Below are 13,496 nucleotides of genomic sequence, written 5' to 3'. Positions count from 1 at the left end.
ACTATTCTCATGAAAATGTTATAATCTGTATTATTCAGTGTAATTGATCTTGATTTTTTCATTTCATCTTTATTTGTCTTTAATATAAATGTTATCACACCTGTACAAATTTCTTTATATGTGATTTCTTTTTTAAGCCACTCATTCATTATTTTTATAAACACCATTTTTTGTCAATCATACCTTTCTTTATACATACTATATTTAATTCATTCATAGCCTGTGACTGAATTAATGTTAATATCTTTCAAGATCTATCATTCATTTATATATATTTTTGTCTCTAAATATTCATTATCTGCCTTGTTCAATTTTCCCCATTGTAAATGTTCTCTATGTTAACTTTTTTTACTATATAAATCTAATACATATTCTTTAATTATTTCATATATTTCTTCCTTTTTAAAAACTTTTTTCCTTCTTTATTTTTTAATTTTCTCATTATCTTTCCTTCTTTTAATATCTTTTCATAAGTAAAGTGAAGTACTACTTCTTATTTTTACTTATATAATAATTTATTAATAGGATCCTATTTCTTCTATATGATTTTTTTCTTTTTCATAAATCATTTTTTTTTCTCTATTAAATCTTTTTGACTTATATTTTGTATTCAATTTCTTCTTTTTTCTTTTCTTTTCTAGGCATTCTAAAATACTTTTTTAAATTTCTTTTTAAATTTAATCCACCAAATTGTCCAATTTTCATAAAAATCTCTCATACCAATATAGTGCTGCCATAATTCTGTAATTTCTTTTCTTTCTTCTGATTCTAACTCTTTTTCATTTTCTTGTTCTATACCTTTTCCTATTTTGATATACTCCTCATTTTCATGATTTTTTTATCCAAATTGCCACATGATCAGAAAACCCAATACATTTGATTCCTTTTTGTGTACTTTTTAGACCCTCTGATACCAAAACAATAGTCAGTTTCTGTCTTAATTTAATTTCTTTAATAAGGCCAGTGTTTATTTTCCCATATTTTTGAATTTCCACTTTTTATAATTTCAGTAATCATTTTAACATCACAACTTTTTTTTATTTCTCAAATTATAAATTAAAATCTCCTTTCATTTTTTATATCCATATGAACAGAGACATAACTAGGTATACTTTAAAACATTGTTTCTCTTTCTTTTTTTGTCACATATGCATATAAAGCTATTAGTATATATATATATATATATATATATATATATATATATATATATATATATATGGGTCTACTTCAGAAAAATGAAACCCCAGAACACCAAAACTCACATCACTGAGACGACATGAATGAAACCCCAGAAGTGTGAAATTCAAAATCCCAATATTACAGGATTTTGAATTTCATGCTTATGGTGTTGCGGTGCAGGTAAGTATGTTTGTGTAAGTGTATGTTTGAGGGTTAGTGGTGTGTGTAATTGTGTGTTGTGACTGTGGTGTGTGAGGGACTGTAATATGTGGGTGTGAGTTTGCCTTGTGTGTCTGTGTGATCTAGGAGTTAGAATATTAAAGAAGGGGGGTGTGGGGGTGCAGCCCCCCACATGGGGTCTGCAGTGGGGCTTGCCCCCCTGCCTATCTGTATTGTAGGATGTTGTGTTAGGTAGTTTGGGGCAGTTGTGTATATGTGTGTTATGTATGTGTTTTAATGTGGTTGTGTGTTTTCGGTGTTATGGGGTTTCGTGCATGTGATCTCAGTGTTGTGGATTTCGGTGTTATGAGGTTTCATTTTTGTGAAGTAGATCTATATATATATATATATATATATATATATATATATATAATTTTTTTTTCCCCGTCTTATATCCACTACTCTTTTTTGGCCCAGTTGTTCTATTGTAATATCTAATATTATTATATTTTCTTGGCATAATATACATATATCTGAGCATGTTTCTATGCCTATGTTCCAAATAACAGTACCATTCCAAAGTGTTTCTGTTTGCACACTTTCTTCTTCTGTTTTTAATGTCTTCTAACACTATTATTTGAGCATCTACTGCAGCACACAATTGTAAAATAGTAAATCTTCTTTTAACATTCTTCACACTGTTCACATTCAAAGCTATTTTCAGCTTTATAGAACAGCTTTATAGAACAGTTATTAAAATAATTTTCTTATCCCTTACCTTTCTTACCTTTCTTATTTTCTTTAACCATTATATTTTAAAATTTTATTTTTCTTTCCCTAATCCTTATTGAATTTCTCTTACATTTTATTATTCTGACTCTTCTCCACTTGTTTCCTCTGTCTCTCTTTTTCTTCCCTTTGTCTTTCCCATTCAATTTAAATACCATTTCTATGTATTTTTCTGTTGTGTTGTGTGCTCTTGTACAACATTTTCTAAATCTTTTTCTTGTATAATTTCATCTTCATTTTCATTTTCTTTTTCATTTTCTTGTGTTTCTACTTTACATTCTAACAATTAATGTCCTGCATTTCCATATTTTTTACACTTCACTTCACATTTCTTTGCATTATGGCTTGTCTGTCCACATAAATAACATTTTTTTGTCACACTCATTAATTAAATGATCACCTTTTCCACAAAAATAACAAGTCTTTAACTGTCCTCTGTATCTTCCAAAAACTCTATTGTCATGCACGCTAATAATACTAGGTGTGTGCACTACATTGTCATTTTCCATTTTCAACATTATGCCACATTCCCAACCACCAGTCCATAAACTTCTTTCATCAGAGATTTTAGAAGTGTCCAACATTTCTTTATATATTGTTAATAAATATTTACTCAGTTATTTTACTTCCACTTCAGTTCTAAACTGAACCAAAATTATTATTTTTTTGGTTACCTGAGAAAGGCTTGCACCACATATTCTGACCATGGAAAGTCTGCTTTCTTTTTTTATAGGCTCCCAGAAGGTTTTCCATGGCCTGACCAGTTTCAAAAAACAAGTCAAAAAAGTTATTTGTTAATTAAAATGAAAGCTCTTACCTCTTCAGCTTTTACACCCAAAGGTTCAATAATGTTGTCCCATACTTCATATGTGGCTAGGTCTTTTTCTTTTTTACTGCTCACCCAAACAACATTTTTTTCTTTATTTCCTTAATCTCCATCATCTTCTTAGTTCTTTCTTCTGCCGTTTGAGCATAGGACTTTTTTCCTGTAACCTTCTCTGGCTCTTTCTCCTCTTTTTCTCCCTCTTCTATTTTTTCCATAATGCTATTCCAGGATACAGCAGCTCCACTTTCTGGCTCACTCTGGTTAATTAGCTCTGCCAGATACTCATCCAACAACCCTCATGACTGGAGGGTTGAAATAATATATTTTTCTGCTGATTTTGTGACTTCAAACAGGTTTTTCTGAAAAAATGTCTTCTGAATCCATCTCCACCACTGCAGTTAGTTCCATCTCATTCCCGATCCCCTCACCATCAGCAAACAACATTTTCTCTGCTTCCACATTGCCTGAAAACAATTCTAGTAGTGATTATACAATTTTTTCTCCATTTTCAACACATTTCACTTCCAAAATGCATTGGCTCTCAGCAGACATGTTTTATCCTTGTTTCTCAGGGCTGCCTCCATGCCTGGAATGGGAACAGGAAGTCAGGACATGTAACACACAAACTCTTCCCCTGACTACTACCAAGATTATGGGTTTTTATTGATATATACATTACATATTATTTAAATATTTACTTATTTACATCTATTTACAAATCTCCATACATCATAAACTTCAATTTAAGCATCCCTCCCACTCTTTTATCTGCAACCCAAACATTTTTTTCCCAAAATTTTTATCTAAGTCCATTTTCCATTGTATTTAATTTCATTTAATCTCTCATTCCATATCATCATGAAGCATACCATATTACTCTGCCCATTTTCTTCATTTCTTCCTGTTTTTGTGCACCATAATAACCATATTCTATTATGTCCACATTTATTTGTTCAAATTTTAACCAACTTTTCACCCTATTATCTTTACATATTTCTTTCTGCAAATTATTATCTCTTTCACATTTCAAAAACACATGCTCAGTAGTCTCATTTCATTCCTTCATTCCTTTTATAGGTCCAGTGGTTATTCTCCCATATACTCAACTTTCCACTTCTCATAATTTCTTTAGCCATTTTAACATCACAATTGCTCTTATTGTTTCTTAAATTACAATTAAAATCACCCACCACTATAATGGCCATTTTACACAAACATATTCAATAATATTTTTAAACATAATTTCTCTCTCTATTTTGTTGCATATGCATATAAAACTATAATTCTATACACATATTTTCCATCTCACTTCTATTACCATAATTCATCCTAGTTTTACTATGGTTACATCTAATATTTTAATGCTTTCTTGACATAATATACATATGGCCGAGCATGTTTCTTTCCCTATGTTCCAAACTACCACACCATTCCAACGTTTTTCAGTTTGTGTTCTTTCTTCCTCTGTTAATAATCTGATATCTTCTAAAAGAATAATATGTGCATCTACATTGTAATATACCTATTCTCCTTAGATATTTCATACTGTTCACATTTAAAGCTAACATTTTCAGCTTTTAAGAACAGTTAGTATAATAAAATGTTTGTCCCTTTCCTTTCTTATTTTCTATAAGCATTATGTTTTTGAATTTTCTTTTCCTTTCTTTAACCTTTTTCCTATCAGATTATTTTTATTTCTTACTGTGCCCCAATCCAGTTCTTCCTCACTTGTCTCCTCTGTTTCTTTTTCCTTGTTATTTTCTTTAACTTCATGTATAACCCCTTTATCAGTTACATCTTTTTGTACATTTTCTTGTATAACACATTCTACTATCTCTTTATCCTGTATAACTACATTTTCATTTTCTTGCACATTAATTTTACATTCTAGCCACATTTATTTCACTTTAAATCACATTTTATGCATTATGTCCTCTTTTACCACATAAATAACATCTTTTTTAAATCACATTCATTGATTAAATGATAATTTTTTCCACAAAAATAACAAATTTTTGCTTGACCCCTGTATTTCACAACCCCCCTATTACCATGAACATTAATAATACTAGGTACATGCATGGGTCTATATTATAACAGCAAATGCTTAAAATAGTGAGCACTGTATGACTGACCCTAAAATATCAAAACGGCAAAATGCCGAAAACACAGAACAGCGATTTTTTTTTCCCAGGGAAAAAAATCGTTGCTCTGTGAACCCACCCCCCCACAAAATAAATTGGAGGGCTTCACCACCCACACCATCTGATGTGGGGGGCTGTGTCCCCCACACAACCTCTACTTAAATATACCAACTCTGAGATTGCACCACAGTGGAGGAAATGGCAAGTCTCGAAAATGGCCCAGTGATTTTTTTTCCCTGGGAAAAAAATTGCTGTTCCACGTGTTCAGGATTTTGCTGTTTCGATTAAAAAGGTTTGATTATGCACTGTTCACTATTTTAAGCATTCACTGATTTAATAGGGAACCATGTGCATAACATTATCATTTTCCATTTTCAGTATTACTCCACATTCCCATTCCCCAATTCATAGCCCTCTTTCATCATATATTTTTGTAGTGTCCATTACTTCTTTACATATAGTTAACAAATGTTATTTTAGTTCTTTTGCTTCAGCTTCAGTTCTAAACTGGATCATTATTCATTTTTTTTGTTTGTCTGTAAAAAGCTTGCACCACGTATTCAGACCATGGATAAATATTTTTCTTTTGTTCATATGCACCCAAAAATTTTTCCATGGCTTGCCCAGTCTCAAATATCAAGTCACAAAAAGTCTCTTTATTAATTCAAATGAATGCTCTTACCTCTTTTGCTTTGACACCCAGAGGTGCTATGACAGAGTCCCAAACCTCATACCTGTCCAGACTTTCTTCTTTTTTACTGCTCACACATACTGCATACTTCTTTTTTGTTTCTTTTATTTCTTTTCTTCTTTTCTCCTTCTCCCACAGTTTGTGCATATGTTTTTGTCTCTTGAACTTTTTCTGGCACAGTCTCTTCTTCTATTTTCTCCATGATGTCGCTCCATGGAATTGCTGCTCAACTTTCTGGTTAACTTTGGTTTACTATTTCATCCAAATAGACATCCCGCAACCCACACCCCCAACTGAAGGTTGTAATTATGCATTTCTCAGAGGTAACAGTCTCTCCTTCAAACAATCTCCTCAAAAAGTTTTCCTCTGAATCCATCTCTGTTACAGCTACAATATCCTTTTCCTCCAAACTTACTGTTTTTTTCTGCACCCACAGCATCAGGAAAAAACCTCTGATAGTGATTCTACCATTTCAACTACATTTTCAGCAGCTTTCACTTCATTTTCAGCCAAAGCTGAATCAGCCATGTTTTATCCCTGTTCTTCCTGGCTGCCTCTGTGCCGGGACAGGAAACAGGAAGTCAGGATGTGTAACACACAAAGCCTTCTCCTGACTACCAAGAGTAGAGGAAGTTCCCTGATACCCTGGTCAAATTTTCCTAGCAGTATAAACACCACATCTGGTCTTCCCTGAAAAGAGGCTACTAGCCTAGTGGGACTAACCCAGTCAACAAAAGGATTAATAAATAAAAAATAAAATATGGAGTGTATATTAGACTAGCACAGAATACAAAATCTCTGCTAGAAATGATTAAGAAACAAGGAATGATGTAAACTGATGCATGCTCCCACAGACTACTAATGCATTACTCAACCAAGATGCCCTGCCATTTTGTTATTCCTGTCTTTTTATCTCCCCAAAATCATGTTCTGTACAGTGCATGACAATTACTTACTGCAAGTGTAGCACACTGGGCATAAGTGTGCAAAACTAACAAATCAGGTATGTGCCTGTCTAGGTGCTCAAGTATTCTAGGCAGCATCTTTTTTGGATCAAAAGCAAGGTTAGAAGCCTTTTGATATATGCAAGAACAGCTAATTCTGTATTCATGTTTGGAAGTTTGTAATTCTTGTTTTACTCAAAATATGTAGCAGAAACATATTGTCTAGAATTCTGGGGCAGCAGTAGCTCCACCTAAGCTTAAAGCTTTACAGATATTAAAAGATATTAAAAGAAGAAAAAATGAAAAATTTGCATTGGTTACATGCTCAATTCCTTTCTAGGCTATTGTAACTTATTCAGTTTGGATAGTCTTTTCCCCTGCTGTATTGTTAATTTGATTTATTGTGTTGGCTGTTTACCAGGTAACAGTTGAGTATTTCAACCATCTGTAAATGATGTTGTTTGGAGCCAGACTGTGAAAGTCTGATGATCAGTTGTCAGCATTCCTTTAGGATGCGTAAATACCTACTTACAGAAGTTCTCCTGATGGGCGTCTGCCAGCCTTATCATACACAGACCCTTATTATGAAAGCATGCATTACTAAATATCTTCTCTGTTTTCATTTATTTATTTATTTTTTTGCTTTTATATATTGCAAGGAAAGCTCCAGTTAGGAGCAGTCTCTAAACACAGTAGTGCTGTCTGTTGCAAATCTGGTAACCTAGATTCAAAAGCAATCCTATATGTAGGGCAAAAACAGTGAGGAAGATGCATCCTCTCCCTGATGTATGTAATTTTTGCGGGGTAACACTAAAATGAGATAAGCAGCTACAAAATATCAATACACGTGGAAGGAAGTGTGGTTTGATAATGCCTCTGATGCACTTCATTCTGTACTTATTATACTAGTGTAATCTCTGCTAGTCTGATAAATAACCCTTACATTCTGTTGTGGTATGTCAGTATGGGCCTTTGCAGTAGTCAAACCCTCCTGGGTCTTACATAATCGCTTTTTCTGGTTTGGGGGTGAAAAAAATGTGCAGAAAAATGATAGTTTATTGTTCCAGATGGTGGTGTGGCAGAGCAGAGCAAGAGGAAGAGCATGGCAGTCAGAGAGCATTACACTACCGAAACTCGCCAAAGAAATGTACGAATACAGAAACATAAAAATGAAGTGCGCGTGTACAGCTGCATCTGAATAAATCTATCTGCTAGTAAGAAATGCTAGTTCGGATGCTTTCTTTGAGCTCCCATTGATATATGCCTTGATGAACAAAGTGCAACTGTCTCTAATAGTGAAGCTTGCAATTTTAGAGGTCAAAACTATTATTCCACTCTTAGTACAACTGCTTACAAGTTTATTTCATTTGTAACATCAAATGTAAAATGATTTGTGTCTTGCTTTATCTGTATGAGACTATAGAACAATAGTGCTGCATTAATAGAAATGATTTATTTGTTCAGATAATTACATCATTAAGTTGCATGCAAGACTGCAATAAAAGACTTAAGTACATGTCATAGCATATCAGCTCTGGCAACAGTATACATCAGGTGTTACATTGTGGGGCAAGTCACATTTACTTCATTGGTTTTCTACACCAGGAAGTCTCTGCAAAATCAGAGGTTTATTAATCATGCTGTGGAATTCTTTATCCCCAGCCTCAGTCCATTTACTGCATAATTTATTCTTTATAGCCTTGTTCCCACATATTTGGAAAAGGAAAACAGCACTTTCCCAAGATTGTGTTCATATTTCTCTTATCTGAACACTTGAATTTTATCAGAAAGTAGCTCACCTTTCAGACATCATTTACAATTTGCTTTGTCTATAGGTTTTGAACAATATTAGGTGTTGTCATTTAACTGTTAAACTGAAAAGTGAAGCTGTGATGTCTGATGACTCCTCTTTGGTGCTATCAGTGAATCTTTGGATGTGACTAATCCATTCTAGGCTGCAGTAAGTTGTTTTCCATCCTGCCTTGTCAGACAATTTATTTATTTATTATTTATTTATTTATTTGACATTTGTTGACCAGGTTGGTCCATCTGGGACAAAGCCCTTTTTCAGTGGAGACCCGGGGAGAAAAGCTCCAAATTTACAAACATATGCAAGTACACAAGTAAGATACATAACAATGTAATGAGAGTCCACAATACATAAATCAGTAGCCGTGGTGGTATGGCAGTAGCGTTGTTACTTCACAGCAAGAGGTTCTCCCGTTCGATTCTCGGCTGGGCTTGGGAGTGCCTTCTGTGTGGAGCCTGTATGTCCTCCCCGTGGTTGGGTAGCGTTCAAAAGACATGCGTGTGTAAATGGGCGTGCCTTCGTTGAAGGTTGGGTGTCGAGCTGGCACCTCGGCATTTCTTAAAAAATCTACTGCCAATCATTAGCGGACCGGAGTTCCGCTGTGGCAACCCCTTACCAGGAAAAGCCGAAAGACAAACAACAACAGATTATATACAATGTTAGCTAACTACATATATTGTAGTAGTTAAACAGGAAAAAATATTTACAGTATAGAGAAAAAAAATAATAAGGAAGTTACTTAGTAGCAGTGAGAAGAGATTAAAGTGCAGAAGTGTTTTTTGACATTCTACTGCTGAGGAGATTGGAACCAGTACAAGGAAAGTGTTGGGGTTGAAAGTAGGGAAGGCTTTTGCAGTGAAAAAGGGTGAGAGAGTTAGGATGGAGATAGGGTTGGGTAAGAAGTGAATGGCTCGTCATCAAATATCATCAGACTTACTTGATTCATGACACTATACCAGATATCGCACACTCTTGAAGTAAATACCACCTGCATACTTATGATCTTTGTCTACTTTGTGAAGGACTCTGTAAAGTTAATGGATATTTTAATGATAGGACTCTAAACAGCTTAGAAGGGGCTGTGCATAGGCTTTTTCTGGTATAAGTGCAAATTGTATCACAGACATGAATATGGCTGACAGTGATAAAAAGAGGAGACTTGAATGTTTTTCTTATCCAAAAATAAATTTCTGACCCGTCCTCATAACATCAATTGAAACTGATATGTTGCCTTTCAAGACATGGTTAAAATATTTAGAATCTCAGCACCAGACAAATCAGGCCTAATACATCAGAAAGTAGATAGTTATCAATATGCACTGTTTTTTTTCAGGTGAGTAATTTTGGCTTGCAACTCTTTTAATTTGGCACTAACATTCTCATATACATATTTCTTCATAGTTATTTGTAACTGCAAACAGCTGCTAGTTTGTGAACTTGAGATAAAATTACTTTCAAATCTGAGAAACTGTCTTAAGTTTTGCATATCAAGTAACAAACATCTGCTTACACAAATACTGATTAAAATAAAACTGTTCAGTGTGCTTTTATGGCCTACATGTACTTTAACTGTACTTTAACAGAAGATAACTAAGCATCAAACTGATAGAATGTATATAACCCGTCAGAAAACTTGGCTCCTTTTATACTAACCACAAATTTGTTTCCTTGCTTTGCTGCAGATCTTTATTTTTGGAACGTTTCAGTAACTCTTTATGCTTTTGGTCCCTTCTTCACATTGCCAGTCTAATCTCCTGACCTCTGAATTGCATTGAGGCCAGCCACCTGATGAATTGCTATACTGAGCATGTCTGCACACTGTGTGCTGTCTTTTCTTTTTACTTCTTTTTAAACGTTTCCTAAACATATCCTCAGTTCAGTTCCTCCCCACCATTATTGTTCGGATCCCATCTCCTTTAAAACTGAATTCTACTTAATGTACTTAACACGTTTTTCCTTAAAAAGGAAATAGCTGTCTGTTATACTTTTCTTTTCAAGAGTAAGCAGCAATAATTAACTAAGCTCTGTTAGATGAATAGCCTACATTTAAATGTTGCTACGCGATACAATAATTCTGTCACTAATGACCTACTCCTTTCAGTTTTTATTCTAAGTTATCAATCATTCAAACTGCAGATTTCAGTGCATTCATTTATTCATTAAAAAAAGTGGATGTGACTTATTTAATAGTTGCATACAGTATATTTTCACAAGATAATTTATTTCCTATAGTGTATTATTTAGATCACAACATGAAAAAATATGTTCTTAATATCTTATTTTCACTTGCAAATAATTGCATAAAACCTGTAAGTCAATAGAATAATAAAACAATGTTAGCAGAAAGTGTAGATATATGTATGTATAGGTTGGGGTACAGTTTGATGGGGTATGTATACACATTCATGGATGTGTAACACCAGATGGTATCTGTCAAAGCTTCAGTCATTATTTTTTCCCTGCCAATTTGTCCTGGGGGAACCATGGCTGGATGTAAAGGCATTCAGTGAAGCATGTTTTTTAAGTGTATTGAATCTGGCTCTTGTTGTTTTTCTGGCTGCGGACACCACATTGCCCTGAGTACCCCACTGTTTTTCAGAAAACCATTTAGATCAGTTATTTAAATAACAAAGCAAGTAATGGTTTATACAGAAGCTCAAAAATGCATTGGAATTCATGATTTATTTCCACTTGTAATACAGCCGGTTAGCAAGTCACTAGTGTAATGAAAATAGCATGTGTGCTAGATGACAATAGAAATGAGAAGATGGTTATAGAGAATATATGCATTACACAAAAGGTTAAAATGTGATTGGCACATCTGTGTAATCTGCTAAAATCCAGATTACTGTGTAGAAACATATTGGGAAGGGGCTCTGTTCTTATTCACTGCCAACAAACCATCCATTCATGGATGGAAAATATATTACACGTTCCTTCATCTCTGAAGGGAGCATGCATTTCTATCCTTCTTCTAAATGACACCAAACCTCCTGCATGTATAATATTCCTAAAAATGTACATTTTTGGAACAAAGGTTATCTGTAGTTCCGTGTGAGTTAATCCAGTCATAGGGGAAGCATTTCTAAACCGATTATTATAATTCTCTTACTGTGTGTGCGTGTGTGCGTGAGCGTGTGTGTGTGTGTGTGTGTGTGTGTGTGTGTGTGTGTGTGTGTGTGTGTGTGTGTGTGTGTGTGTGTGTGCGTGTGTGCGTGTGTGATGTGTGTGTGTACCTTTATTGACAACAACTGTAAATCAGGAGGATGAGTCCATACATATATCAATTGCTCAAACAGTGCAGTAAATTAAAACACAATTTATTTCTGAAGATTTCATAAAGAAGTGAAAAGACAGCATGTGTATGTGGGTCCTTTCTGACAACAACTGCAAATCAGGAGGATGAGTCCATACATCACTTGCTCAAACAGGTCAGTAAATGAAAACACAATTTATTTCTGAAGATTTCATAAAGGAGTGAAAAGACTGTGTGTGTGTGTGTGTGTGTGTGTGTGTGTGTGTGTGTGTGTGTGTGTGTGTGTGTGTGTGTGTGTTTGTGTGTGTGTGTGTGTGAGAGACAGAAAAAAAGAAGGGGGAGAGTAAGAGAGAGGGAGAGAGAGAGAGAGAGGATCTGACCCCCTCCCCCATCACAGATCAGAGCGTCACCAATACGTGTCGCAACAGAATGTGGGATGGATAGCAGAACTGAGCATGCAGCAGAAGAAGCTAAGCTAGGGCCATCACCAGTGATGGGGAATCTCCTACCCTGAGCTGAGAGTGCTCTGCGTACAACACTCAAGGAAGACTGTCAAGGGGACATGCTGACCAGTCAAGAGTGCAACATTTTTGCTTAGAAAAAAAAAGGATAGACAAAAAACAACTGCAGTAGTTGGGGGAAAAGGAAAGATTTGCAAATGCCAGAATGGGAAAAAGACACATCTTTGGTAACTGCTTTGGATGCTGGTGTCTGGTTCTGCTGTCTTTTACACAGATTTTGCCTCTGAGTTTTTCTGCTGCTTATGGTAGGTAACGGGTTCTTTAGTAATACATGCATGCAGTTCTGTTTTTTCTTTGTAGAAAAAGAAATGCATTTTAGACCAATTTTGTTGATTTTTATAACTGCATTTGTTTTAAGAATGGATAGCTAGCTGAGTTGTTAAGTCCTACCTACAGACAAGAATGCAGCATATAACATACATATCTGACATCTTATGAATGCAGTCTTTGATTCCACTGAATATATAAGAAGAACTCGGGTAAATAAGTAGTTTATCAAAACTGAAACAAAGGATGAAATTGTCACTTTTTAGCACATAGCAGTCCAGAGTCCCAGAGCTGAAGAATGCAAAAGCAAAACAGGCACTAATAGGTAACCTTATTAGTAACAGATCAGAGACCTGTTTAATAATTTATGACTACACAGCTCAGCAATAGGCTAAACTAGTGAATAATAAAGAGGTCTGCATGTGCACAACTAGTATTCAGCTCACACTTTAGCTGCTTTGTGGCTAAACAGACTTATGTCTCAGGCTTAAAACAGCAGGGTTTCTAGCTGGATTTCTTATGCTGACACAGGTCTCTTTATACCATCTGCTTCACACAAGTAGCCATGAAGAAGACACAGACTTTGTGAGAAAATTCACTTTGTTATCCTAAGCCGTCTGACGGCTGTAAAAGTAATTTGTTGTAGCACAAGACATATGAAGGTTAAATTATTAAATAACTCCCCCTTTTTTCTGTCTTTGGCCACTGCTACTCATTTTAATAAGGTGTCCTAAGATAATAATTAAGATTAAGGTCTACCTGTCTGAACTGAACTGTTCAGTTTATTTTTAAGTTTGGTCTCCCTTTGTTTTTGCATCTATCTTCTTGTAAATCTACATTTATTTCATTGAGCTGTATGTGTCATCATGAGAGGATGGTCCCAACAGGAGCTGTAGGTGAAATATCGATG

General features: G+C 34.8%; 1 protein-coding gene across 3 annotated transcripts in view; it reads left to right on the top strand.

Annotated features, from left to right (window-relative positions):
* Positions 1-12,204: 12,204 nt before the first annotated feature.
* CSPG5 (chondroitin sulfate proteoglycan 5) overlaps positions 12,205-13,496 on the top strand; it is a 994,436-nt gene continuing 993,144 nt past the window's right edge. For 2 of the 3 annotated variants that reach the window (XM_044066022.1, XM_044066021.1), the window contains exon 1: positions 12,206-12,564. In XM_044066022.1, coding sequence (XP_043921957.1) covers positions 12,465-12,564 — 100 coding nt within the window. In that variant the 5' untranslated portion in view covers positions 12,206-12,464. Of the gene's footprint in view, positions 12,565-13,496 lie in introns of all 3 variants that reach the window. The other variant, XM_044066023.1, reaches the window with a different exon arrangement.

This window comes from Protopterus annectens, chromosome 3.part0 (assembly GCF_019279795.1).
Source record: "Protopterus annectens isolate FY-2018-M chromosome 3.part0, PAN1.0, whole genome shotgun sequence".
NCBI classification, from domain to species: domain Eukaryota; kingdom Metazoa; phylum Chordata; order Ceratodontiformes; family Protopteridae; genus Protopterus; species Protopterus annectens.
The sequence above is the reverse complement of the archived record's forward strand: the minus strand, read 5'-3'. Positions and strand labels throughout refer to the sequence as shown.